Raw genomic sequence first — 27805 nt, 5'->3', positions numbered from 1 at the left:
GAGAACACTTCTGTGCTCGGATATTTCAAAAAATGGCAGTGCAACTAATCTGAGAATAAAAAATTGTTTCATCTTCAGTTCCAAAATTATTGAATTTGTAATGCAGCGGATACAAGGCTCTCATTTTTGTCATTTTCCTTAAGAAGTTCTTACTAGTTACAAATAGGAGGCATTTTTAAAAAACTCAGAACAACAGTTAGTGGTGAGAGGGGCTGCTAATTCAGTTCAATGCCGTGTTTCTTACTATTTGCAGCTGAATCCAGGAAACTGAAGGACCCAGCAGATGCTTTAGCAGCCTCTGTAAAGGACTCATTCAGAGTACCCACAAAGTCAAAAACTTTGTCCCTTAAACGAGGGAAATTACTGCAGAAAGTCTGTTGTATTTCAGATAAGCCAGTTCAATAAACTTTGAAAAAGCTCTGAGGGAAAAAAAAATGCATTTTAAGTTACATTACATGCAAATAAATCAGATAAGCCGGTTTTCCATATTATGGTTCAAAAGTGAAAGCCCAAACATCTAGGAAACAAAACAAAGGATAAGTATTGAATCTGCAGGTAATACAAAGCTGGCAGGGACAAAATACATGAGGATGGAGTCAAAGTCGTCTTGGAAAACAGGAGAGTGACTCTGAAAATGGGAGCACGCTGCCATTCAAAAGCAGCTGTGCAAGGAACCTCATTTTAGAGCAGAAACATGGGGACCAGCCAGCTGCAGGAGCAGCTCCACAGAGAACGTGCAAACACAAAAACTGCAGGAGGAAGCGGCAGCTTGAACTGCAGCACAGTGGCCTGAGCCCTGCACCCCGGAGCTGCCTCTCTAGATCCTCTTTCCAGCTCTTCAGAGATTACTGCTGCTTCTGCAATTACTCCATTAACTTGCTGACAACTTCTAGGTTTTCAAAAATTACTGTCACCCCAAACGCTTCAGATCAAGTTTTATTGCTGTTGGCATATTTGCCATTTCCTTCTGTATCTTGCAAGACAAAATAACACTTTAAATTAGTTTGACTCATCGGTTTCTGCAAATAAGCCCCCTGTTTTGAATAAACCAGCCAGCTCTTACAGTATAAATTTATACCATATAGTTCTGAAAATTTCAATAGGCTTTTTGGTTTAATCAGAATTAAGATACTGCATTCAGCTTCCGATAAGCAGAGTGGCCAAAAGTTTGTTTTTCCTATTTGAGCTATACTTGTAGAAGCAGGTCAAGGATGCTTTATTAATAAAGCACGTATTGCAACTGCATTAATCCGTGACAGAAAATAAACTTTTATTCATATCAGGAAGCTGCACTGCAAGCCAGTTTTCAGTGCTTTTATTCAGAAAAGCTGCTTTATATTTCTATTCCACCTTCCACACATACAGAGCGTCCCAGCTTGTAGGTGGTAGGCACCACCTTGAAAGCAATTTGCTATATTCCTCCCACGGCCAAGAAGAGTATTTCTAACAGCAAACACCCACCCTGGCACAACGCATTACTCATAGCTGATCCGTGCTCTTCCCCTAGAAGGAGGTAAGTCCTTGCTGCAGACCTAGTTTATCCCTGCCAGCAGGCAGACAGATGGAGCAATGAAAGACGATGAGAAAGCCCTGAAGAGAAGCTGCATATATGCACACCTTAACCAGAGAATCACTCTGGTTGTGTCTAGACAAGGAAACAAGGTCACCTCGAAAACAGGTGCATACGAGCGCTGTTCAAAACAACCTCTCCCCCTCAACTCGGGCACTAACCTAGTGAAATGAACCATGTGTCTTCCCCCGAACGCTGCCCCAGTTTCAGGCACGTTAACATGCTCGCCTGAACTGCCACGTCTGTAGTCTGTATACTTCCCAGGATACGTACCAGCATGTGAAGACAGAGCATCATTTTTCTCCTAGCAGATTCCTCATGCACCCAAGCACATTTATCCTCGTTCACACGCCTTTCCCTGTTTCACATGGGAAGCCCATTGTGCAGAACGTCTCCACAACCAGACGGTGCATCAATATAGCCACCTACCATAACACTACTCCATTTCTCCCACATGTCATTTCACATCTAACACGCGTAACTCACGTCCCTGTGTCCTGGTTTTGGCTGGGATAGAGTTAATTTTCCTCCTGGTGGATGGTACGGTGCAGTGTTTTGTATTTAGGATGAGAACAATGCTGGTAACACACCGATCTTGAGCCGTTGCAGAGCAGTGCTTGCACGAAAGCCAAGGACCTACCAGCTTCTCATACTGCCCTGCCAGCGAGGGTCTGGGGGGGAAAGAGCCAGGACAGCTGCCCCCAGCTGCCAGAGGGATGTCCCATACCATGGGGCGTTGTGTGGGACAATTATATGTGGGGGCTGGCCAGGGGGCTGCTGCTGCTCGGGGTCTGGTTGGGCATTGCTTGGCTGGTGATGAGCAATTGCATTGTGCACCTCTTGTTTTGTCTATTTATTCCCCCTCCCAGTTCTTTAGGAAAGAATAGACAGTTTAATAGGAAAAACTATTTTTCTTTCCTATTAAACTCTCTTCATCTCAGACCACAGATTTTACTCTCCCCCCCCCCCCCCCCCCCCCCCCCCAGTTCTCTCCCCCATCCCACTGCAGGGGAGCAAGCAAATAGCTGCGTGGTGCTCAGCTGCCTGCCAGGTTAAACCTCAACACCCTGCACAGCCTTGAGGCACTGGCTCATTTCTGGCTGACATCCAGCTCGGGTCTGGCTTAAAATTTGCCTCAGCTGCTCTCTCATAGACTATTTATCAGTTGCGGATGTAGCTAAGACCAGCACTGGCCTATTTCAGAAGGCAACTTATGCTTTATAAATCCTTTCCTGCGTAACACCTATTCCTGCCTAAAATTCCCAGCACGCCTGTGACGCTGAGTTTCACCCACACGTTGCTTCTCCTGCGTGGCCAGCAGACAACACTGTGAGCATGCAGACACTGCAGGAAAACAAGAAGCTACGATCACAGAACTGCAGGGGTTGGAAGGAATCTCTGGGGATCATCAAGTCCAGCCCCCTGCTAAAAGCAGGTTCCCTACAATAGGTTGGGCAGGAAAGCCCTCAGGCAGGTCTTGAGTATCTCCAGAGAAGGAGGCTCCACAACCTCTGGGCAGTCTGCTCCAGCACTCTGTCACCCTCACTGTAAATAGGTTTTACCTGTGTTTGCGTGGAACGTCCTGTGGTTTTTTTTTTGGCTATCGCCCCTTGTCCCGTGGCTGCACACCACTGAAAGGAGCTTGGGCCCGTCCATTTGCTTCCCGTACTTTAGGTATTTATAAACATTGGTCAGATCCCCCTCTCAGCCTTCTCTTCTCCAGGCTGAACAGACTCAGGTCTCTCAGCCTCTCCTCGTGCAGGAGATGCTCTGGGCCCTTATGCAACTTCTGTATAGGGAGGCAAATACTTAATAGCTTTTCCCACCAGGTTTGACTGAATTTTCCTGCTCTCTCATGATCAGCTGTATGTTTCAAACCCTTCCCTTCTCGTGCTTCCATTCTGCTTTACTTCAGAGCTGTCTCCTCACACCGTTTTATCATCTGTGCCATCACCCCCATTCTTCCTGGTTAAAGAAAAAGAAGAAGAAAAAGTCTTTAATGAATGCAATGATTAACAGGCTTTGTGGAAGGTAACACATGAAAAAAGGTGGCCACAAGCCATCGCAAAAGAACTATTACCCAGTTCTGGGAACTGAGTAATTTCTTGTTTAGCCTACAGAATTTGTATTACTTCAACAGAAGCACAAAGACGTCTAAGTATTAACGTCAAACTCATCTCTCTAGGCTAACGGAGATGCGAAAAGCCTCACTGTTTTCTAGATCCTTTTCTAGATCCACACTGAAGAGACAGGAGTGGCTGAGCAGATCGTTCTTAACTGATGGCAGCTGCAGGAAATTTTCTCCTTCTGCCCCGCACTAAGTTTACATCAAGAAAATTATTTCATCTGTTTCCATACAATTCGCAGACAAATTTAATTAACTCACAGAATTTCTCTCACTCGTAGATTTTTCAAACGAGTTATGCTACTGCTTTCAAGTACTGCAGCATGGACAAGTCACAGGGGGGCATTGCACCTAAGCTGAACACATCAGATGCCTTGGTTCTGTCACCAAAAGGAAAAAAAAATAAAAAAGATTGTTACTGGTGCCTCAACCTCCAGTGCTGATGTGATCTCTTAGGATATTCATATGAGGAAAGACTTTAACACTGTTCGTGCCCATTTAGTGCAGTAAGGTGTGCTCTTACAATGCTGAGAAGCCAGATAAAGGCGCTGCCACCGAGAAGCACAGCCCCACCACCACACATTCCCCCTGCCTCCCTTGGGAGGGCCCTGGTACCGTGCCTGTGCCAGTCCTGCACAGATGCAGAGACAAAGCCCTGCAGAAACCTACAGACAGGTCAAAACAAAGAAGTTTTCTTCTAGGCTAGCTTTATGAGCCACCCCGCTGCAGCAACAGAACTCGCAGAAGGGCCTTCCTTTCCTAGAGCAGTAGCTACAACATAAAACAACTGCTGCATCAGAGGGCAAAGAGAAGTGCTGCTAAGTGCATAAAACAGTAAGACCAAACCTATTCATCTCTACACAGTTGGAGTTATCAAGATGCCAGCTTGGATATGCTAGAGGAAATTCCAGTAAGGAAGATCTGAGTTGGTACAGGGCTCTCTAGAAATGAAAACAAAACAACACCCCTCACGCTTTCAGCACAGGACAGAGAAAACAAAAGTGGAAGAACAGGCATTCTGGAGAGGTTTATTCCCAACATTGTTACGCTGCTGAAATTTGAGATTTTATCGTAAAGTGGTGAGGCTTTCTTGATGCAAGCAGTTTGGAAGCAAAAAGGGAGGTAAAGAGCACTTTTAAGTCTTCTGAAAATGAAAATAAGCTTCCGTGTCCAAGAGACAAAAATCATGAATCAAAGCCAGCTCTGACAATCTCAACCCAATCGTCTGCGTGACCTGAAAAAAGCCATGCAGACGGCTGTCACCAGAAGGGCACTCTGTGGCACGCAGCGGACACCCTGTTTCCATCCCCTTCCTTTACCCCACTGCTGGAGCTCAAAGCCCACATCTGCAAAACCTCACGCATCCCCACACTGGTCTCAAGTGTACCTGGGGGGGGTTTGTGTGCCCCAACCCGGCCCCCACTGTCATCGCCTACCAGGCTTGAGCACTCAACACCAGTGTCAAGAGCTCTTGACCCTCTGCCGCCTACCTTAAAAAATTATTTTAAAATATCTGTTTCCCAAATTGGCTTGCAACTTCGTGCCGTTCAATGGGTTTAGTAATAGAGGACATCCACTAGAACAACTCATACCCTTGACTTTAATCCCTTCCTCTTCATAATTGATTTCTGGATCTATCATTATCCTCTCTCGCTCCGAGACATCATCCTCATTGGCTCTCTAATGTAAGAGCAGTTTTCAGAATTTTCTCTGAACACTCCTGCGCAGGCTCCCTCTTTCCAAAAAGGGCTGCAAATTTTTTTGGCTCATAGCTTTTCTTAATTTCAGTCCTCTTCTGCATCATTCCTGACAATGCCGCGCACTTGAGAGTACCATGAATTCCGGGCAGGCTTATTGTGCTCTCCAAGCCTGACTCATTTCATCTCATTTGCTCCTGAATACATCTACCCACTCTCTCCCTCTTGTTCTCCCACAGCCGGCATCAGGTCATACTGGTTGAGGGCATTCGCAGCGCCTCTATTTTTGGATGATGCTGCTCAGCAGATGTTCCTTCTCAAAACCATCCCAACCCGATCACTCTGACCAGCTCTGCTCCCCCAAGTCATCGCCTACTTTCACGGCGACGTTTTGCAGCCCACTGCTTAGCTGCCCACCCAGCCGAAAGTTACTCACAGCTCTCCCTGACTGACACTTTGTTTGCTGGGGAGGCGACACACGCAGTGATGCACTTCTGTTCAGCGGGGATGCTCTTCCAGACTGTAACAATTCCTGTTTTACAAATCCCGCACGGGATGGATTTTGCTATGGCATCGTTTGGCTCTTGACTACAGCAGCTTTTGCCCAGGTGTCGCTGCCCCACACTGACAACATCGCTCGTTCAATTTGTGTTTTTAGCATTGACTTCTATTGCTTTCGTTTTAATATTCAGAATCCTTCTTTTTGCCAAATGCTGTGTCCTTCAAGGACCAAACCTCATCCTCCTCCTTTGTTAGAGGCAGGCTAGAAAACATCCCTGATCAATGCCCCTTTCTAAAGGGAGATTAAGATGCCTAAGCCTCTCTCAAATAACGTAATTAGGCATGGCTGCCTTGCAAACAAATTTAAGCGTCTTACTACATAAAATTTGTAAAAACACTCCATTTGAAATGCATTTCACCAGTTACACTGATCTGTAGACAAAGGAGTAACCTACAGGGAGAAAACTTCCTTCTAGTTTCAGCCTTGTCTCCTCCCTTCCTTCCCAACAGTGCCTGCAGTCTGCCTGGACAGGTCTCGGCGCTACGGACAGTGCCGTTTTCACCCAGACGGACCATGACACCAACGGGCTACAGGACAATTCTCCTCCGACGGGGACTGCAAACCACCGCGGGCTCCTGGCAGTGTGCTGCAGCTGCGGAACGGCGCGCTTCAGCTCTGTGACCTTTCTGTGCTGTTGACAGGGGTGCCTACAGCCCTTCCTCCCCTCTGACAGCCGTGCATCTCTTCCCAGAAGGATCCACGCAGTGCAAGAGGAGGCAGCTCCGCAGGAAAGAGCAGTGACGAGCACTCACTGACACATTTTGGGCTTTCTTGGCCAGGGCAAGGTGGACAAGCAGCATGAAGGGGGATAACACACAGTAATTACAGTTGGAGAGAGGACCAGAAGTTTGCACAGGACCAAACACCAAGGCAGGTAACTACCGTCCCCAGACTAGGGCCAGAGGACACGTTTCAGGGAAAAACAAGCAAGTAAGGATACCACCACGCTGACTCATCTGTAAGGACACCACAGAAGTAATACACTGTAAAAACATGTAAAAGAGCAGGCATTTTATATTGTTTTTAGAAACGTGTTTTTATGGAAAAGAATAAACCACAATTCCTGCAACATACGGAAGAGTATAAAAGATTCATTTTAAACTGCAATGGGTAGTTGAAACTAAACAGGTCTAGGATACCATTTGGTAAATTTATAGCAGACACTGCACAGCTGTTTTGTTTCCAACTTAAATTTCCAAGAAGGTGACGAAAACAGCAGTATTTTTGCTGAATGTTATACTAATCCTGTTCTGCGTCTGGCTGCCTGTAGCTTCCCCCAAAAATGCATCCCTCTCTTCCCACCCCAAAGTTTAGCACTGTTGTTTCCACGCACGGTCCCGCTCCCACCAAAACAAAGGCTCTTGCACAGCTAGAGGTTGGTTCATTAACTGGATGCATCGGTCCCAAAAAGTTGTACCCCGGACGTTCTCAGACACCTAGCTGGTGCCTCTTGCTCGCTGTAAAACACAACAAGCAGACTGGGAGCTGAGCAGCACTTCATCATTTAGATGGAAAGGAGTGCTTTGGTTTAGTTAGCTGATACCATAGCAAGAGTATTTCCCTTAATATTAAGTCTTCTGGAAACCATCAGAGTGGCAGTGATAGATACGAAATAAAGTCTCATTTGACAAAAACACTGAAAGCGTTAGTCTAGAAAGATATATGAATGAACACAATCAGGTCTTTTCAGACAAAGGCATTAATTTCTCAAGAGCCACTAATGCTATAAGCTAAAGGACTGAGCTCCACAGAAAAAAAAATAATTTTTCTCTGCAGAGCATATGAAGCAGTTGATCCAGTTACGAGCCAACTTCAGCATACTGCTCAGCTCCCCAAACCGGACAACTGGTTTTGTAAACTCCGTGGGAAAGGACAAGCATCACCGTGCCTACCCCTCAGCAGACAGAAGCTGAAGCACACGTGCTGAAGGCATGTGCACCACTGCAAGAAACTGGGCAAGCTGTCAGTTTTTTGTACAGTGTGCTTGCCACAAATTTTGTGTCTAAGAGGCAAATTAGCACGTTACAAGACATGGCAGAGAAAGTTAAAAATGCAGGAGTGAAACCACATGAGGAAGGCATGCCTGTTTAAAGCTTAATGTGGACTGTATACTGGACTAGAAACAGCAGAGTTGTATTTTCTTTTGTTTTTAAACTTATCCCTACTGCATTACAGTGAAAAGTCAGTTGGCAATACTGGAATTCCCCAGGGATACTGCACATAGAACAACATAGCTTCTAGGTTACCCAGACGGACAACATGTAAACCAAAACGTTTAATTACAAAGTATTTCCTGAAAGCTAATCTCTGCCGTGAGAATGACCCACGTCTTGCCTTCCCCCCTGCATTCTCCACTTAACTCAGAGCACCACACATTATGGTCCAGACGGTTCAGGGGTGAGATGCTCCAGGAGGAAAGTTCTCCTCCCCTGGGGCTGATTTGTGCCCTGGTGTGTTCATTTCAACACTCGTGTATATTTCATCAATGACAGAGTCTTAGCTCGGTGCAAACTGTACGAACACTGTTTCAGTGGTTATTGTACTGAAAGTGTCTAGGGGAGAATTACACAGCATGCACAGGTGATTTATTATTGTTTCAAATGCACACCGTCTTACTGTGTCCACAGATTTTCTAGGGCACCTCTGAGACTGCCAATACACAGCCAGTGCTTTTCAGACGCCCTCAGGGCAACACCACCTTACAACAGAAAAAAGCTAAGCTTGCTCTGGCAGAAATCCGAGCTCCCTGTTAGAACATACGCACAACCTAAAAGCTCCTACCTCGCCCCTTCTAACCTAAGGCTCCTGTCCAAGCCCCAGCTTCTCAACTCCTTCACCTAACACGGTTCCATACCACCCCAAGTCAGAGCGCTCCTTGTTTCTCCACTTCAGCCCTTCCCATTACCCATGGAAGAAGGCAAGTAGGATGCCTGCAACTAGAGATGAAGCACTTCAGAAAACAGATTTTTAGGACAAATCCAGCATTGTATCCTGGATCTGCGCAGTTGCTGATTTCCACAAATGTCCAAGGTGATGCTGTGTGGTGTATGGGCACTGAGGATCATGCCCTAGGAAGGAAAGGCCTCTCAGGGTGGCCTGGCCTGCAACTCCGCAACTTCTGGAAGCACTCAAAATATACAGGAAAAGGAGTCTCATCATCTCCATGAACAAATTTAAAATACTGCCCCTACTTTAGATACTTAGGAGCTAAGAATGTCCTGGAGTAAGTTCCTTAGCTTGCATTTCCCTGATTAGGTGTAGATTTGAGAAGCACCATAGGAGATTTTTGCTTCTGTAGCACACAGCGAAGTCCTGTCAGACGTTTCCATCTTCAGAAGTGTTTTTTCACTGTTAGACGTTTGGTAACTGATAAAGCAATTGTTTTGTAGTGACTTAAACCCAGGCTGATAGGCTACCAAGTTACAGACAGCTGTGTTGCCTCTCTCCTGAAAGAGGATTCAGGGAGCTGGGGCAACTACAGCGTTCTGTGGACCATGGATTTTTGTTAAACATGTACATGAGTTCATATGTACACGTGCAACCATGGAGGTGGACAGAAGAACAGGTTTTTCTGTTTCTGACTGACCCCACAGCATTCTACGCTCTTGGGTGGCTGGCAGTGTCCTCCCCTCCTGTTTTCTACCTGGCAGAAGCACGAGGAGAAGTGGGAAGAGAATAGGACATGGAGAGCCTCCATCCCTCCCTGGCCCAGACCTACAGCAGACAGCGGAGGGATGCAGCATCACCACACTGCAGCAGGAGCTGAGAAAAAAACAAGGAAGGAAAACACAGGAGCATTAATCCCTGCAGCCCCAGTTTCCTGGCAAAGGAGCGTGGGCACCCCTGTAACACCCCAGCCCAGACCCCATGTGCTCACACTGCTGGCACAGGTTGTCAGCATCAGTTAACAAACCATACGGACATCCTATACGTAACTCCAGCATCCCCTCCTGCTTTCAGTGCTGTCCTGGGCTTCCGCAATGCTTTGCTGCTCTGACATATAGCAGAATATGGAGTGCTGCTGTGGGGATGTATGTACATCACATATGGTGGTGATGCAGGTGCCCGGTGCACCACAACAGCAACAACAACAACCACCAGATCTTCACAGATGAGAAACAAGGTCTCCTCCAGCCTAGTAGTATCTAAAACTGCATACACGGCTCCTGTAAGGCTGTTACTAAAGAACATGGGAGAAATAAGGACATGAACTTTTGCAGAGAAAGAGAGAATGCAGGCTAGATAAAGTACACTGGTACCACTCTCTAAACTTTGTGCCAATAGTTAGGTTAATTATTTATAACCCCAGAACTTTTTTTGAACTAAGCAAAACCGTAACTTTCTCCAGGTTTTGTAAACAAGAACAAAACGCACTCTGCCGAACAGTTACGTGGTCACACACAGGAACACAGGAAAAAATGCAGTGGAGTGCCAAAGGGGATGGTGCTGCATTTCTCTCTACTGCCTCCCTGCTTGTGAGCAATGGTTGATGAGATGCTCGACAGGAGCCAGCATGTCCTGGACCAGGACTGTAGTTTCAAATACTTTGAGCAGGATTACTACTTTACACCAGAATAAAGGCTTTATCCATCCTTCTCTCATCCCTTCCTTGGTGTATCCACACAAGCACTGCACGTGTAGATAGAAAACTGAATCAATTACATGATATGAAGTAAGGTTAAGAGGCACAATCCATGTCGGTCTTTCACAATGAGTCTTTCACAACCCCTTGAAGTTCAAATATTAAACCTAATATCTTAAGATACTCACAGATCACAACCTACATTTAATTTTATATTCAGCTTTAGCTCTCCAATTTGCACTTGCTGACTGCTTAACAGGACATGTGCCCTTTAGGCCACATTTCCTCATTCTTTTTCCTTCAACTCTATCAACAGGCTTGAAATATTGCACTTTATATTAGTTTCAAAAAAAGGTACAAGAACCATCAATAGTCCATGTTATTAAAAACAACCCTCTCACCCCCAAAAATTGTACATCTGCTTTATACCTTGAAACCAAACACTCCAAGTCAGTTTTGCAGTATTACACCTACACTGCTTAGTTGATGACTTACAAGTTACACCCTTTCCTTTCAAATTTAGGCTAGCAGGTGATAAAAGACAAAAAAAATAGGTATACCAACAGCATGACTCTTTTCCACTTTTAACTAAAATTGTTCAGTAAATAAAATGAAGCGTGGTGTTAAACGTATCTTGAAAATACCTGTGGAATGCTTTTTTTTAAGTAACTAATAGTAGATAATCTATGCTGGATTTGTTTTCCTGATATAACAGAAGTACAAAATACTCACCCCTTGGAGTCCTTGAAACTGAATTGAAGGTTGAGAAGAGATAAGATCCTGCAAGAAAGAGAAAACAAGTAAAATGTAAGCAAAGCGCAAGTCTCTCTGCACCTGCAGAATGTATTTTTCTGCACAAAGAATAAACAGTGGATCCGTTGACAACCAGCCTCCTCCTCAGCGGCCATACCACGTCTCCGTGCCTCCACACATGCATGTCCAGGGCTTCTGCCAGTGGTCTTCCACGTGGCACCAAGAAGCTTTAGAGCAGATGTTTTATCACGCTCGACAGGGATGCCTGGTTATCATGGGGTGGAGGGGTGGGCAAGAAAATTAATGCTCTGAATTGTTGAGTAGTATTGCTGATACTGATAGAACTTTCCCCCATGTATGAAAACAGTTCCAAAAGGAGTGCTTTTTCCCCCCCTCCCAAACTCTGCCTTCACATTCTGGTCGCTTACAGTTTTGGATGTGCTTAGTTTCTGAAGAGCCTGTTTGATGATACCGTTTTTACATGTTCTTGAGTGCTGGGCACCCTTTGGTGCTTTTCCACTCTTCAGCTCAGCTAATGAGGTAGATTTCATTTCAGAGATTAGAAGAGATTGAACATAACCAAGCCAAGTAATTTAGGTCTCCCCCACACAATCCTCATTCCTTCAGCAAGGAATCTCCAAGAGACATATGCAACAGGGCCAAAAATAATAGTAGCCACCTCTCACTTGTCTCTATAATTTCACATCAGTAAGTGCAGCCTGCCCCTGAACAGGATGCAAGGATGGAAGCATCCTGCACCACAGTCCATGAGGACTTGCAGATGTTTTGGGGCAGGGGGCCAAGGAGACTGCTAGCTGAAAACAACTTTTCTTTGTCACAGGCTAGGTTCTGGCCAGATCTATTCCTTGACATAGCTCACCGCACAACAGCGAAAACACCACTGCCAGCAGGAGCACGCCGATAAGAATATCCCATTTTAGCAGCAGTGCTGACTGTGCTCAGCTTTACTGAATCCTGAAATTACGCTGCTGGACAGAACAACATATGGCTTCTGTGCTGACTGGCTCGACTTACCAGGCTTTGTCCATAGGATTTTACAGTGAGATAGTCAGCCTCCTGCAAGCGCTTACACTGAAAGAGCTGCACCAAAGGATGAAATTCTCATTAATAAACATTTTGCTCCAGAAAAGCAAATGCTTATAGACTGCAAATTGAGGTGCCATTCAGGATCACAAAGCTGTGTCAGCAGACGACACAGCTCGGCATCACTGGAAAAGCAAGCTAGGCCCAGCTCCCGTCCCCTCCTGCTTCCAAGCCACAGGTTCCTCCTCCCTCCCTTGCACTCGTCTCACTTCTCACAATAAAATTCACCGCGCTCATCCAGCAGCAGATTCCCGAGTTTGGTGACGAACTGAACCTGCTCGTGCCAGGTGACAGCAGAGGCAGGAGTCAGGCGTGCGCAGCGAAGAGCCGGGCACCACCCTGCCAGCAGCGACAAGCCAACACGGGCACAGGCCACCTCATAACTTCACCCCCAGCTCTTTAACAACGTCTGTGCTTACTGTTCGTGACATGAGGCTTACACAGCACCTCAAGTTGCATAACAGCCCGCAACACATACAAACTTAAGCCTTTAAATGGCTTGCTAAGAACTAGTTTGCTCTACAGATCTTCCAGCTCAAAGCTGGAAAGCGCCAGAAGCCAGACAAGTCGAATTGTGAATGGATCTGCTTGTCCAGCACGCACAAATAAACTGATTTAAAAAAATGCAATGGGGGTACATACATGAAGTCTGACACTGCTATAAATCCTGACTTATGTCCCAGGCGTCAGCTTTCCGGAAGGAAATTGTGTTCCACACAGAAAGTGACGTATGAGAGCAGTTCCCCACACGCTGAGTCAGACATGGCAATGCAGTGGTCACGCAGGCGAACGCAGCAGACGTCACCTTCTTACACAGGCTCGCAGAGCTCGACATCAGCTAGTTTCTGATCCAGGGAAAGTGCGCTGGCTCAGCCGGCAACCTGCTCTACTTCAGTGAGAGAAAATGCCACCGAGAAATCTAAATTTAGCAGAGTATCAGAAGGCTCTCACGTCCTCACTGGCACGTTATCTGGAGCACCAGACTACCCTGGTGGGGAGCAGGGAACGAGATGGCCTTGCAGCCAAACCTCCTGCTGCCGACGAGCCTGACGCTTGAACAAACATCTCGGCACAGGCCCCACAGTGAGCTCACACCAGGCACAGCTGCAGGACCAGACAAATGGCTTTTCTACTTCTCATCTCTTGCCAAGTCATCATTCACTTTATTTCATGTCCTGTACCCCAAAGTTACTCAGTCTTCTCTGTGTTTCCGCAAGGAATGCAAGTTGTTGGAGAAAGCACAGCAGCATGCTCTCTGTATGGAGCACAGGGGCCCTGCCTCTTTCCTGTGCCATCCACCTCGTACTTCCTCACACCCACCTACATTAGAGGGCACATCCCCAATTACTACTTTTTAAATCCGTTTATGCACTTGCTGTCCATGAATTTGCCTAATCTCTTTACGAACCTGCTGACACTGTCTGCCTCCGGTCTCCTCTGACAGCAAGGCCGAGAAGTTCACCATCCTCCAGGTGAACGGACTCACTGGCTTTAATTTTATCTACCAGTTTCATCAACTGCCCTCTTGTTCTGGCACTGCATGATACGGGCGTTATCAGCTCTACCTTCACATTACCTACCATTTCTCAAGCTTCAGCCCCTTATCTTTCGCTCCAAAATGAAGCCCCAGCCTTTCTGGACTCTCAGGAGGGCGTAGGCCACTGCTACACTCCCTTGATCACTCCAGAGGAAGAGCAGAGGCCAGCTCTCCTCCCTCACATCCTTCTGCAAACGCACAGATCAAATTCTTACAGGGGACTTGAAACATGGGTGCCCAAGAGCTTTAAACAGCAGCTCAGGGACACCTCTGCACCGCTCTCTATGCCCTCCCAGACAACGCCCAACTTTTTGCTGGGTTTCCTGGCTGCTAATGCACTCTGATTTCAGAGGACTGAAAAGGACAACTCCAAGATCTCCTTCTGTAGTTGCAGCTGCCCATTTTAAGCCTAATGCCATGCACAGTTTACTCTCTCTCTTCATTAGTTAGGGGGAAATCATATGGCACCATTTTTTATTTTATTTTTTTTTGCCACCAGTGAAGAATAACGACATCTTCTGGAGCTCCCCACCATCAGTTTCTCCTCCTGCTCCCTGCCCATGAAATCAGCACACCTCTATTTGGCCAGTCCAACCCAAATGTCTCAGAGTGTAGTCCTAGAAACCTCATGGTCCTGAGTCCAGGGGGCAGGCCCAGAATCCCACCACAGTCATCAAAGCAAGCGATCCTGGAGAAGCAGTCAGTACCCAAAACAGCTGAAGCGATGTGCACATTGCCTCACTGAAGCAGTAATAATCAAACGTCAGCTCAGTTAAAAAACGAGCTACAGCTGCAGGCACATTCCACTACTTCCATCTGAAAAAAATTAAGATAAATTCTCCTACAAAGAACTGGTTAAAAAAAATACCTAGAGCTGCTTCAATCAGATCATAAATCTCTAAATGGGGGGGGGGGGGGGGGCGAAATTTGGGAGCTACCCATCTTATTTTCTCCAGGTTTGCAGTTTTGCTTAATAGTTTTTGGGCAGGGACTATGTCTGCTTGCAAGACACAAGATCTGCGCACACATATGGTGCTTGGCAAATAACTCGGATATTTATACGGCACCACCCTTGTACACAAGGTTAATTATCTAGTGTTTTTCAGGCATGTTGACTTACAGTGAACAGAAGATGCATTTATATCAACACATTAGAGATTGTGATGTGCAATAGCTTTGTATACATTTTTTACGATTTTAAAAGAGCTACCATGCAGAAAGGCTAGGACATGATATAGTTGCAGGATGACAGTGTCAGCCTAAGGATTTTTCCTTCTCCCCTCCACAATCCTTCAGCAGCTTCTCTCTCCTGCCTCAGGGCTTACAACTGCTCACTGAGCCTGTAAAAATTTAGTTGTTAATTCACAGCATGGCTATACGTCAGCATATCTTAGACTGAGGAATAAGAAGTCTCCTCACAAGAGAAGAAAAGGTATTTGGACAGAAGAGACTACAGGGCCTGAAAAAGTCTATTATACTATTACACTGTTTCACTGCCACTGAGGATTATTCCTTACCTACACATTCCAGCCATCAGATCTGTCACGTCATACTTCCCGATTACTACAAGGATTGAGGAACTGAAGTAGCCAGCTAGGCTTCCTTTTCATGAAGTTAAGAGAGCTAACTCTCATCTCCAAGCGTTTAATATATTGAAACAATCATGCTGTGAGTTGGCAAAGCCATTTTAATGCATGGATATGGATATGCAGCCTTAACTTAGACTCCTTTGGCATACCCACCCTGATTACTCTTAAATTTACATGGTGAGATTATGTGTTTTTTTGTTGTTGTTTGCTTTAAATACACATCTTCACATGACCTGGACAGTATTTAGTAGGCAGAAGAACGTAAAACGCTGACGAAAGCTAACATATGACATAATAACATACAGTAAGGACTTGGTTACTACAAAAAAAACAGAGACACAGCACCCATAGTCGTATCAAGAGTACTTCTCAAGTACCAGTGCATTTCTCCTCGTATTTGCCATAGGGGGCTGTTGTTTTATTAACACTAACATACAGGAAAGATTACAGTCAGCATTATACGGTAGTTCAGCATGTCAAATGTGAAAAATCCTGGTTCAGATTCAACTGACACCGATAGCTCCTGGCTTCTTTCACAGCAACAGACCAGCTTACAGTACACACCAGCCTGAGCAGAGCCTGCTGCCCGAGCCAGCGCTTCCACTGCCCGGTGCTGCAACCAGAACCGCGCTGGGGCAAGGCGAGCAGAAGGAGCCTGCAGATTTGCAGGGGGAACGAACCGCCCTGGTTTCAGCAGGAGAGAGATTCCTCAGCTCAGCACCTCTCCTGGGGGCTCATGGCCAGTGCAGCACCCCCAGGGTTAGGCAGAAGCAGCCCCAGCACAAGTAAAGCAGTGCATGTACTGGCTCAGAAAATGGAACTGCCCTTCCTAGGGAAGCTGGCAAACAGATCCAATTAGTTGTCTTGGAAAATAAAGTTGTATTCTAGCTACGTGGCCATCTACTGCTGCACAGCTCATGGCTCCTGAAACAGGAAGGTTTCCTTCCTCTTCCCTGCTTTCTCTTCCCAGGAATCTGTTCCCTCCAGCACCTGTGGATCTCTTCCATAAACTCAGCTCACTAACCCAGAACAAGACACTCTGGGAAAAAAAAAAGTTAAACGGGTAGTTTTTCCGAATGAAAAGAAACGAATTTGGATATTTTTTTTCCCTCGTTTCAGGGGCCACGAAAGCTCAGATCAGCTAAAGTCATCTCAATTTCACTGCAGATATTCAGCTCCACTTTGTCTTCACCGAGTATACGCACAGGGTGCCAGCAAGGTGCTAGCCTTAAATCAACTCTATAGCAGGAACAATCTCGTTCGTTCAGACAGCATTTAACTGCCCTAAGTTTTTCCTGCAGTCCCATGTCTCATCAACCACAATCTTCTGACACCTGGAACAGGATATACATCCTAGTCACCTTCATACCAGATCTCTGATTTATCCAGAGCAGTCTGTCCTGTGCATTAGACACATGGATTGTGTAGGGAGATAGCGCAGCAACAGGAATGGAAGGGGGAAAAAAATTCATTTCTTTTATCTGAGAGTAGATGCGCAGGTTTGGCTACAGCACTGCTCACGCTCGGCACAGCAGCTGCCCCTCTACCCAGGTCGCTTTCCCACTGACGACACGAGTCCTTGCACCAACACCGCGAATCCTGCGCAGGAAGGGGAGCCAAGCAGAGGACAAGGACAGCAAGAAGGGCTTCTGGTTTTCTTTAGCAGCAGAGCGGGCTTACACACTTGCCAAAAGACAGCAGCATTTTCCAGCCAGCCAAGGGGGCAGCGGCGCAGCACACCTCCAGCTGAGGCTGAGGTACGAGCTGGGGTGGCACTGATTTAACAGACCAGGTTATCTCCATTCTCTCCCTACCATGTGGAGCCAGTTGTCTGCAACGGAGGCACAAGCCCCTGCTGCCACTGTGCTCTTAACTCAGCTGTTAACGTGGTGTCTCTCTTCTACTCCATAGAAATTGTAGGGATTACTATTTTTTTTTCCTGCCACTAAGAGATTTGTCCCAAATCAGACTCACAACTTGATGACACAGCAAAAACATGCAGAGTAAGATCACCCAGTTCTTGCTACCATAAGAAACCGGGGGAAAAAACCCTGCAATCAACCAACGATGAAAATACATTTATTATGAATACTTGTGTTGCTTAAATCAATTAACTCTGCATTATCAAGCGCATCATCTTAAGAGAGATGCAATCTTAGATTTGAAGAAATCAAACCAAAACAAATACAGAATGTATCCTCAGCACTCAGTGTATATAAGTGGGCAACTTGGAGACAAAAACAGAGACCTCAGTTAGGCATATCCCCTCTTTTGCAGGGAGCTCTCCTGCAGCCTGCACTCTGGTAGAAAGAGTATCAGTAGCAGATTTTTACTTTTTCGGCAACAGCAGGAGGGAATGACCAGGGGCATTCCCAGCTCCACTGCAGGCGCCAGACTCGTCCGCACGCTCCCACTCCCAACAGGATTTTCGGTTTCTTCCCTTAACCTCTCACAGCCACGCTTTGGTTCGCTGCCAGCTCACTTCACCCCCATCCTCTTCCCTTTCCCTTTGAGATTTAAGGGAGAAGAAGCAGCAGACCTCAGCCCCAGCTCCCTACTCAGAGCTCCTATTAATTCTTGCCCCCAGTTTTCTCCATCCTTACCAATCGACCACAGCTCACATTTTGATTTTCTCTTTTCCTAGGCCTTGCCTTCCCAGTCTCCCATTCCCCCTCCGGAGATCCAGCTCCAGATCGGTCCCCGTGATCCCATTAGCACCCCAGCTGCACCACGGGGGGCAGCCACCACCAACACAGCCTGAATCTAACTGCAGCACAGCTGCTGGCACGAGCAAACTGCAGCTTGGATGAGACTCACGCCAAGTCCGCCTTCAATCTGACTGACAGGCAAGCAAAAACCAAAACCAAAGATATCTGCCCCGTCTACGAGGAGAAGTGCATCCTCACTCCCGCTGATCTCTAAGAGGATGAAGCCTTGCAACAGAAAGCAGTTTCCTAACCCCCAAGCCCAAACCCTAGCTGTTCGAGGCAGACATGAGTCACAGGGAATTTCAGCCCTGGTAAGTGAAATACAGCAGACTCCCATGACACCACTTCAATTGCTCCGAGTGGGGGGAACATCAGATAAGCACGCATTTCGTATGCTTATTGACTCCACAACCTCTGCAGCTGGAACGTCCAAATGATTATTCAAAGAATAAACACTTAAATGCGAGACGGATTCCTAAGAGCCAGAATTATCCCTGGGTTTAGGAGGCTGAGATTTTAGAGGCCAGAAAAAAAAAAAAAAAAGCTTTAACAGCATTCAGAACAACTTCGAGATTTACAGTTGCTTTCACCTGGAGAACCACAGCCGGGACGTAACTGCAGACGTATGTTTGTTCTGCTAAAAGCTCTATCAGCTGAAGACACTGCTGTCCCCGTTGCCCTGCAGGGACTGCTCAGAGCAGTGTTCCCTAGCCTGCTTCAGGAGCTGCTGGCAGATTAGGAGAGGCCACCAGCAACGAGAGTGATATTACACGCTGCCGTCAAACAGCGAGAGGCTCCACCGTGCATTCTGTTTCTTCTTCACCTGTTCTCTTACACTGCTTCTGATCACCACATGGTAATCCAACCTTACAGCAAAGCCATCAAAAAAGTGATTTTGCTGGGCTAGTTTCTGCACGGAGGGTAGACCTGCATGCTGTGTAACTCGAGCTCATCTCATCAGGTAGCTGAGCAGAACTTGGTTAAAAAAATAAGTGGTCATTCTTTATATCGATACCGCCACAGATGATGCTCACATCCTTTAAGCCATGCCGATCAGCACTAGTGAGGCAAACCCAAAGAAGAAGGTCCTGCACCGCCTGCATCCAGCCCACTCCATGTGTCGGGAAGCACAAAGGTGAGCAGGGAACCAGGACCTGCCCTCACCTACAGAAAGCTGCACAGCGCTGGCCTGCCGCAGACACAATCCCAGTTCTGCACGTGGAGTGGAAGGGGAAGCTGGACTCACGAATTTAAGAGCTGATTGTTATGCAGGCTAAGAAAGTCTTTAGCACAGAAAGCAACACAGAGCAAGTGCTTCAATCTTCACAGAAACTATTTGAATTTGAGTGTTAAGCAATTAAGCACACACAGCCTGCCTAAGTTCTACAAGTGATGGCTAAGTAGGTCATTTGAGGGTTATCGTGATTCCACACATCTACATGCTGTTTGAGATATTACTTGTGTTACACAGATAAGATTCTGCTGCACAGAGCAGAGGCGATTACAGAGCTATAGGTCAGCTTCCCTGCACTCACTTAATAACTTTCTCAAGTTCTCAGCAACACTGATTTTAAGCCTTTGCTACAACTTTTCCAGTTGCATGGTAAGAGGTGAAACAGGTCAGGGATACAACCCAGCACAAAGCTAGAGAGAGGAACAGTATTGCCAGCTACAGGCCATAGCTCTGCCCTCCTGGGGCAATGGAGGGCCATGTGCACTCGAAATTCACAAGCTGACCTATTTAAAATGCAGACAACAGAGGCTGGTAACTTCTTCTCTCTTCCTCATTCCCTCTGCCCAACGTAGATATTGCTATTAAATATTAAAAAAAAAAAAATAAAAAGCATCTCAAATAAGGTAAGTCTGAGGACCACCTCCCCAGCAGAGTCACATGAAGGGTGAGTGCAAAGGGTGGAATAGCGCGATTTTGCTTGCTAGTTTAGAAGATGACCATTTTTAACGGCAGAAACTCCAGAGGCTGCAATATCGAATCTCAAAGTTTTCTGGTCTGCTATTCCTTCAGTTGCCACTACTCCAATGGCATGTACTGACTCCTACAGGATCAAATTAGGGAACGCAGATCTGCAGGAAGAGTGGGAGTTCCATTTACTAAAGTTAGAGAGATGAAGAAATAGCGAAACAGGAAGAATTTCAGTTTTTTTCCTGATCATAATCGCTATAAACAGATCTTTATTCAGTTCACAACATCGTGAGGATTAGGCATTTGCTAAAATTTGCTGGAAAATTACACTAAGTCGGAGGTTGATTCTGCTTCAGAAAAAAAAAAAAAAGAAATCAGGTAAATAATTTACCAGCGCTGTTTCATAAATTAGAAATAATTAATCAGCCTTCCCAGACGCGCTACCTGCAGCGAGGAAGCTCCCCCCTCACCACGCGCCGCAGCACCCCGAGCGCCTGGCTCCATCCTGCTCCCCCCCGCGAGGCTCCGGGGGTCCCCTCCAGCGCGGGAGGTGTGCGGCACCTGCCTGACACCGCCGGGCACCCGTGGGTGCCCGCTGGGCGCAGGGGGAGGCTTCGGGAAGGCCGTGCCGTGGGGGAAAAGGGGGAAAAGGAGGGCGAAAACTGCGTGCGGAGGGGACAGGCTGGCAGCGGCCAGCACTGCCTGGCGAGCCCTGGGGGGCTGCTGCTGTGTCAAGGCAGCGCTTTGGGGGGAAAAAAATGGGTAAAACAGAGTAAGGCAAGGTAAAACGTAGTGAAGTAAGATACGGTAAAGGGAAGTAAAATAAAATAGAGTAAGGCAGGGTAGGTGAGGTGGAGTAAGGCGAGGTAAGACAGAGCGAGATAAAACACAGTGAACAAACAAATAAGCAAGATAAAACACAGTAAAACAAAATGAGAGTAAAATTAAGTAAAATAAAATACGGTAAAGTAACACGAAATAAAACGGAGCAAAAAAGCCCAGAAGGGAAACGCGACAAGATAAAGCGAGCCCAAGCGAGCTCGAACGGCCCAAACCGAGCCGGGAGGAAGACCCGGGGACGGACAGCCGAGCCCCGGCCGGGGGCTCCGTGCCCGGGGGCCGGGCCGGGCCGGGCCGGGCTGGGCTGGGCTCGCCCCGCCGCCGGCCGCCGCCGCCCGCCGGCCCCGAGCTCACCTGCCGGCCCTGGTAGCTCTCGAGCGCTCGCACGGCGGTCTCGGTGAGCTTGACGTGCAGCACCGTCACGTTGCCCGCCGCCCGGCCGCAGCGCACGGCGTAGCGGCCGCCCTCCCGCAGCGCCGCCATCTTACGCGCCGCGCCGCCCGCCCGCGCGCCGCCCGCCCGCGCCCCTAATGCCGGGACCGGGCCCGCCGCCGCCGCCACCGCCCGCCGCCGCCATCGCCGGCGCCGTGACGTCACGCCGCGGCACGCCCCCTCCCGCCCGCCCGCCCGCCCCGGCCACGCCCGCTGGGCCGGGGACGCGTCTGACGTCACCGCGGGCGCGTGACGTCACCGGGGGGGGGGGGGGTTGGTGGTGCGGTGTGTCCGTAACGTGCCGCCTGGAAACGGGCCTTCCTTTGTGCTCGTTTTGCTGTCTGTAAATTCTCTGTTGGTACCTACTACTCCCGTTTAACGTACCCTTTGTAAAGTTACTATTGCTGTTTGCTGTGCGCGTTTAACACACTGTTAGTAAATTCACTATTGCTGTTCACTACGTCAGTTTAATACACTATTCGTAAATTTACTACTGCTATTTACGTCTTTTGTTCATTCCCCGCTCATCACGCGGTCCCGTCGGCCCCACGCTGTACCACAGGACCTCTCAGAGATTCACGCCTCACAACCCCCTTCCTTCACCCCCGTTCTTCGCGCGTACGCCCTTTAGCTTCCATTTTTACTGCAGATTGCTTCCTGGCCACGCAGAACAAACGATGTAAAGTGATAATGAGAAATCCCATGGCGGCGCAGCCCCTGACCCTATAACGCCCGGCTCCATCCACACGGCTGCTCCTTGTTCGGGGATGTCCGCAGCGGGCCCCGTGGGCTGTACGGGTACAGGTACGGGTACGGGTACAGGTACCAGTACAGGTACAGGTATGGGTACGGGTACAGGTACAGGTACAGGTACCGGTACAGGTACAGGTACAATCCCGCCAACGCTGAGGCTGCCCGTGTATGCGGGGCAGGCTCTCAGGTGCGCGGACGTCCCTCAGCACCCCGCGCCATCACACAGCCGGCAGCACCGCAGGGCCTGCGCAGCGCGGAGCTGGTCCCGGAGCCGTGCCCAAGGCGTCCCTCACCGAGGGGACTCGTGGGGCCCGTACAGGCGTTCAGGAGGCAGAAGGAAGAGCAGCGTGACATCCCGGCCCTTCAGGGACTGCTCGTTCGTTTTCCTTCCGCTTTCGCGTTTGGTCGGCGGTGGTTTGGTTTGGTAGGTTTGAGGGGGCACCAGTCGCGGCTTCCTCAGAGATCTGAGAACAGAGCAGCCTGCCCCAGGCCACGGCTCCAAGGCTTTTCTGTCAGCTTCTCAACAGCCCTATTCTCAAAAAACAGTCCCCAGAGGAAAACCCTGTGTGTGGCCCAGTTAAGTCAACAGCCTCACATTCACCGCGCTGCAGGTTTTGGGGTCTTTACAGCTTCCCTATATAGGGAAGAAGCTGTGGTCCTGCCAGTGCATGAAGCTGCACCTGCGTAATTAGAGGTGTGACTGTGTGCTGAGCTGCTTAAACTGGTGCAGCTTTGTAAATCGACACCTCCAGGCTAATGAGAGAGGTTTTCCTTCACAGCAAATTGTTTCAGCTTATCTTGCAAACGTGAATTAATAAGCATTGGCCCAAACTGCTTTAGTGGCGGATGATAAGTGAAATAATTTCTTCCACTGGCACAGAGAGATATGGATGGAGGCATATTTTTTTTTCCCCCACTTGTTTAAAGTGCCAATTCCATGTTCAGATGAGCTTTAAGATTTCTGCAGTTTCTAGATCATCTGATAACTATTTATTTCAAACTGCATTTTGAATGTGACGGGGTGAGAAATCTAATTTCATTTTCAAAAGCATAACTACTGTTTCTTTCTGATGGTTGCTTTCCGTAGATAGAGGCCAATACATGCAGGCAAGGTTCGCTTTCGTTTTGTTGTTGTTTGAAGTGGAAAAGGAGCATGTATGAAGGAAAGGAGGTGATTATGCTGCTCGCTTTGTATATTATTTCCTCTCCCATGGACTGTTTTACTCTAGAAGAGCTGCTTGGAGAAAGGAGCAGTAAAATAAGAAGCTTGGTAGCTGAGCAACAGAGTAATTCATCCACTGCCTATCGAGGTGTAACAGGCTGGCGTCTGCAGAAGGGTTGCAGGACGGGGGGGATATGGAAAAAAACAGATGTGATTCAGAGGTGCACAATTATGCTCACAGAAAATATAACAACCAAGGGGAAATGACAGATAAAAGCAGGCTATTTTCATTCCTTCTAGTGCTTTTCCTGTGTTTCATCCAGCACTGAAATGAGCCAAAACACTTTTCAGTGTTTCAGCGCTGTGGCACATTTATGCGCGCACACAATTAACGAGCAAGCATTAGCAGCAGGGCTAAGGCATATGGCATTTTGGCTCCCGTGCTACTACGGCACTTGTTTTCCTTGACAGGTGGCGGGGATATGGCTCTAGTTGCAGTGATGCTGTTGCCGAAAGCAGGTACGGTTTTCCTGGTGTCGAGAAGTGGGGCAGAGGTGGACGTCTGCTGCTCACCTCCTCCAGCAAGGTCAGAGCTCGAAGGCCCAGCTTGTGTTTTTCTTTGGGTTGTCCTTCGTCAGTCTGGTAGTGATAGCTGCTGCAACCACAGATCAATGGGTTCAAGGCTGCAGACTCCTACTGTGGGGTGTAATCATAACAGTCGAGTCCGGGGGAAAGTGGGACAAAAACCAGATAAATATTGGAAATGCTGCCTCTGTTGTGCTCCCTGTATCACCAGCAACAGTTGCTGCCTCGCTTCTTCTTATTCTTTTTTTTTTTCCTTCTCCTTCTAATAGTTTTTGTAATTTGTTTTTCATGGCTATGTGATGACATCAAATTCAAAACCCACTGAAATATGTGGCCTGCTTGGATAAACAGGATTCCTGAAGTTCTTTTGGCTTGCACTGACTCTAATGAACATGCTTCAAAAATTAATATGGCCAGTGTTTGGGAGAAACAGCCAATTACTGTTAAAAAAGCAGCCACTTGCATTGCTTGCTCCTTCTTTAATGTTCTCCAAGGTCTTTGTAGTTTACAGAGCAGTGGAGGCTGCAGCGATAATTCATGCTGCTGGAGGAGTGGTGAATGATGTGGGCATATTTTGTGGTCTGTCAAGAAAAGTCTCCATTTCCTCATTATACAGGTTAAAAATATACTTCCACAAACAGTGGGAACAAAATCTTTACAGGTACGTATGAAGTGATTGCTTAGATTTTAGTAGTCTTCGGTAGTAATATAGCTACAAGAGTCCCAATGTGTTGCCTTAAAGTTCAGTATTTCAGTTGGATTGATTTGCGGTGTTGACTTTCTAATCTCCTTCGCCACTTGTCTGTTTCTTGCATTCCACTCATAAAAATGCCGCCTGCCATACAAGCTACGCCACATTACGTTCTATACAGCCTGTGTTTTCCTAGCTGTCACTGTATTCCCTGAAGACCCTACATGGGGTTGCTCGTCACTAACAAAAAGTGATGCCTTCCCGCCCTTTGTTAGCACCGCAGCCCATATCACACAGCCTCCGAACACACAATTCCTGTGCATTCCCAGTCATTTGTAGAGCTTCCATGTCAATCTGTGTGATGCTACACGTTGGACTTGCCAAAATTTGTGGTTCATGGATTGTTTTTGCTGCTACTCACTGGCTGAGTGAAACTTAATCTTAGAGGAAATAGACTATAAGAAATAAACTATAAGAAATAAAGACTATAAGAAATATAGAAATAAGACTGCAAGAAATATAGACTGTAAGAAATAGACTATAAGAAATAAACTTCATCTTAAAGGAAATAATGAAACAATCCAGACAAAGAATTAGTTGGTTAAACACTGTCTTGTATACAAACAATGTTGCATGAAAAGTATAAAACACCTACTGCATTCAGTGCCTTCTTTGTTGTAGCGGAAGTCCCACAGCCGTGATATGTTTTAAATTCTGCTGGATAACGTGGGGTTGCTAAGGTAACCAAGATTTGGATGAAGAAGTTGGAAAACCAATCAGACATTATACACTTCTGTAATCAATTATATACTAACGTAATCATGTCAAGGCAATTTGACATTTTTGAAGCAAATCTTGTAATTTTGATTAGGAGTAGCTTCAGATGCAAAAGAATGGATTTGTGGAATTGCCTGAAATTATCTAGTGATTTGTTACCAAATTACAGCTAAATAGTAGACAGAGGGGAATTTGTTTTGTGTAGTGTTGAGACAGGAAGACGTTATGATTTATGTTAATATTAATGTTCAAAAAGTTGACTAGAATGAGACGGTAGTTCGTGGGAATTTGTTGTTGTTGCTGCTGCTCTGTTTTACTTAACTCTTCTGTATTTTAGGCCCTGATTCCAGGAGGCCAGTTCTGTTGATAGCTCGGTCTGAATGCAACTGTTTGCAGGACAAATGGTAAACTAAAGTCACGTACATCTAAAGTGGAAACATTGTCCAATATTCTGTCTGCCCTAAGAACGTAGCTTAATTCATCTGGGTATTCTTAATTTTACCACACTGTTTCTCTCCCGGCCTCGTTCATTTTCCTTGTCAGTCACAGAGGCATCAGGCGTTACCCTTGGTGGAACACGGAGGTGTTTTTACTGGGAAGATGTTGCAACTTGATGCTTTTCTTCACGGTCTCCATACCCTGTCTGAATGCCTCCACGAGCAGCTGACCCTGGCTGAGGGAGACTAGAAGCTTGAGTCTCCCACCCGTGTCAAGAAGAGCTCCCTCGGGCACTGAACTCCAGTGGGAATTGGTTCGATTTAGTACCTTAATTGCTGTTTGGATAAATGGTGGACACAGTCCTAGAGGTTTGCAGCAGTTTACCGAGCTGTGAAATATTAAGTCCCGTTCTAGGGAGGCTCACACCGGACCACCAGCACCTCCCTCCCATGATGAAGTGTTGTAAACCCATATGAAATCCCTATGACTATATGCACCTATGACAAGGCTCCAGTCGTCTTCCCAGTGTCTTTGATTCTGTCTAGCGTTTCCAAACTTAAAAATAGACATAAAATTAAGTCAGAAGCAGTCTCGCTATCCTGTGAAAAGCAGTAGAGGAGACCGGCCTAAATTCTGGTTTCCATTCACTTTACAAATATGAGTAATAATCTGTAATATTCGTGGTTTCTCTCATGAATGAACTCTTTGTGATTACACTTTCTGGAAATAGCCACGTACAAGCCAAATGTTATTAGAAGAAAATATACATAACTTTTGCTTTCCACTCTTTGCTTTTGGTTTTTAGAGATGAAAGGAGTCTGTAATTGGGTAATTTTCCCAAAACTGGGAAAATAGTACTGTGATAATGCACTGTAAGAAGTAAAACTTTTTTTCTCATCAGAAGGCCACCTGATTTTCATTTTTTTCTCTTCATTTTGAGGGCATGGAATCACTAACAGCTTCCAGATCCCCTGGAATCTCTTTTAATACTACTTTTTATCATATCTCAAGTCAAGTAACTTTAGTTTCATTGCTTAAATAAAATATAGAAAGAAAAAAAAATCCAAAGGATTTTTTTCACTCTGCACCACTTTTGCTTAATTCTAAACATACCAGCCTTGTGCTTTCTTATGGAAGAGTTCAGCAGCTAAACTTGCTCCTTGTTAAAACACATTGTTGAGTCCTTATTGTAATTTCATTCCATAAATAGAACCACGACCTTTTTGCCATATGATACATGTCTTATATGTCTATGTTATGCTGGAGAATCATTAAGCCAATTAGAAGCATGTTTTTCCTGACTATAATTTCTCTGAGACTTGCAGTCTGTAATTTATATGTAACTCGGTATGTAGCAAGACATTTGTGGTTTTTTTTTTTTTTTCCTCTTTCCCTGCATCACTCTTAAAAATAAAATTGTCCCAGATGGCTAGATACAGTTCTTGAAATAGGGACGTGCAGCTCTCGGTTTCTTTACAAAGTAGCAGTTACTGCTGTAGGAACAATATTTGTTTACCCTACTTGCTAGAAATAGTCACCATTCAGACGCCCTCAGCTCTGTCAAAATACCACAGTTACTGTAATTCTGACAATTAGAATTGTGCATCCCACTTTGCTATTGTTTATACCATTGGGTAATTGTTGGCTAGTCACCCCTTCCTATTTTACATGGCACTTTTAAAAATATTACTTTTTTCTCTTTTTTTCTTTCTTTCTTGTGTTTTAAAGTAACTTTTCTTCTCTGTTCCACCCTCCCCCCCCCCTTTTTTTTTTTTTTTGTCTTCTTTTAATTGTAAGCTTGAAGCTTTTCTACTTTGTAGAAGGGTAGTTTAAATTTAGACATAGGCTGGAACTGCTGAAACCAGCTTATTTATGTTCAGTTGGTTCTTGTTTACATTTGCTCTGTAAAGCTTATTCATTCACCCAGAACAGTTAAGTATGACTTGGAATGTTTGCCTTCCACATTAGTTTCCAGACTT

General features: G+C 46.4%; 1 protein-coding gene across 2 annotated transcripts in view; it reads right to left on the bottom strand.

Annotated features, from left to right (window-relative positions):
• The window catches only part of ELL2 (elongation factor for RNA polymerase II 2), a 43547-nt gene extending 21976 nt beyond the window's left edge, over window positions 1-21571 (bottom strand). Inside the window, exons 1-2 of one of the 2 annotated variants that reach the window (XM_083816186.1) lie at window positions 21343-21571; window positions 11269-11316 (exon numbers count right to left, since the gene is read on the bottom strand). In XM_083816186.1, coding sequence (XP_083672312.1) covers window positions 11269-11316; window positions 21343-21471 — 177 coding nt within the window. In that variant the 5' untranslated portion in view covers window positions 21472-21571. The remainder of the gene's footprint in view (window positions 1-11268; window positions 11317-21342) is intronic. The other variant, XM_083816187.1, reaches the window with a different exon arrangement.
• Between the last annotated feature and the right edge of the window lie 6234 nt (window positions 21572-27805).

Source organism: Anser anser (genome assembly GCF_964211835.1).
Source record: "Anser anser genome assembly, chromosome: Z".
In the NCBI taxonomy this organism is placed as follows: Eukaryota; Metazoa; Chordata; class Aves; order Anseriformes; family Anatidae; genus Anser; species Anser anser.
This window is presented reverse-complemented; position numbering and strand designations above follow the sequence as displayed.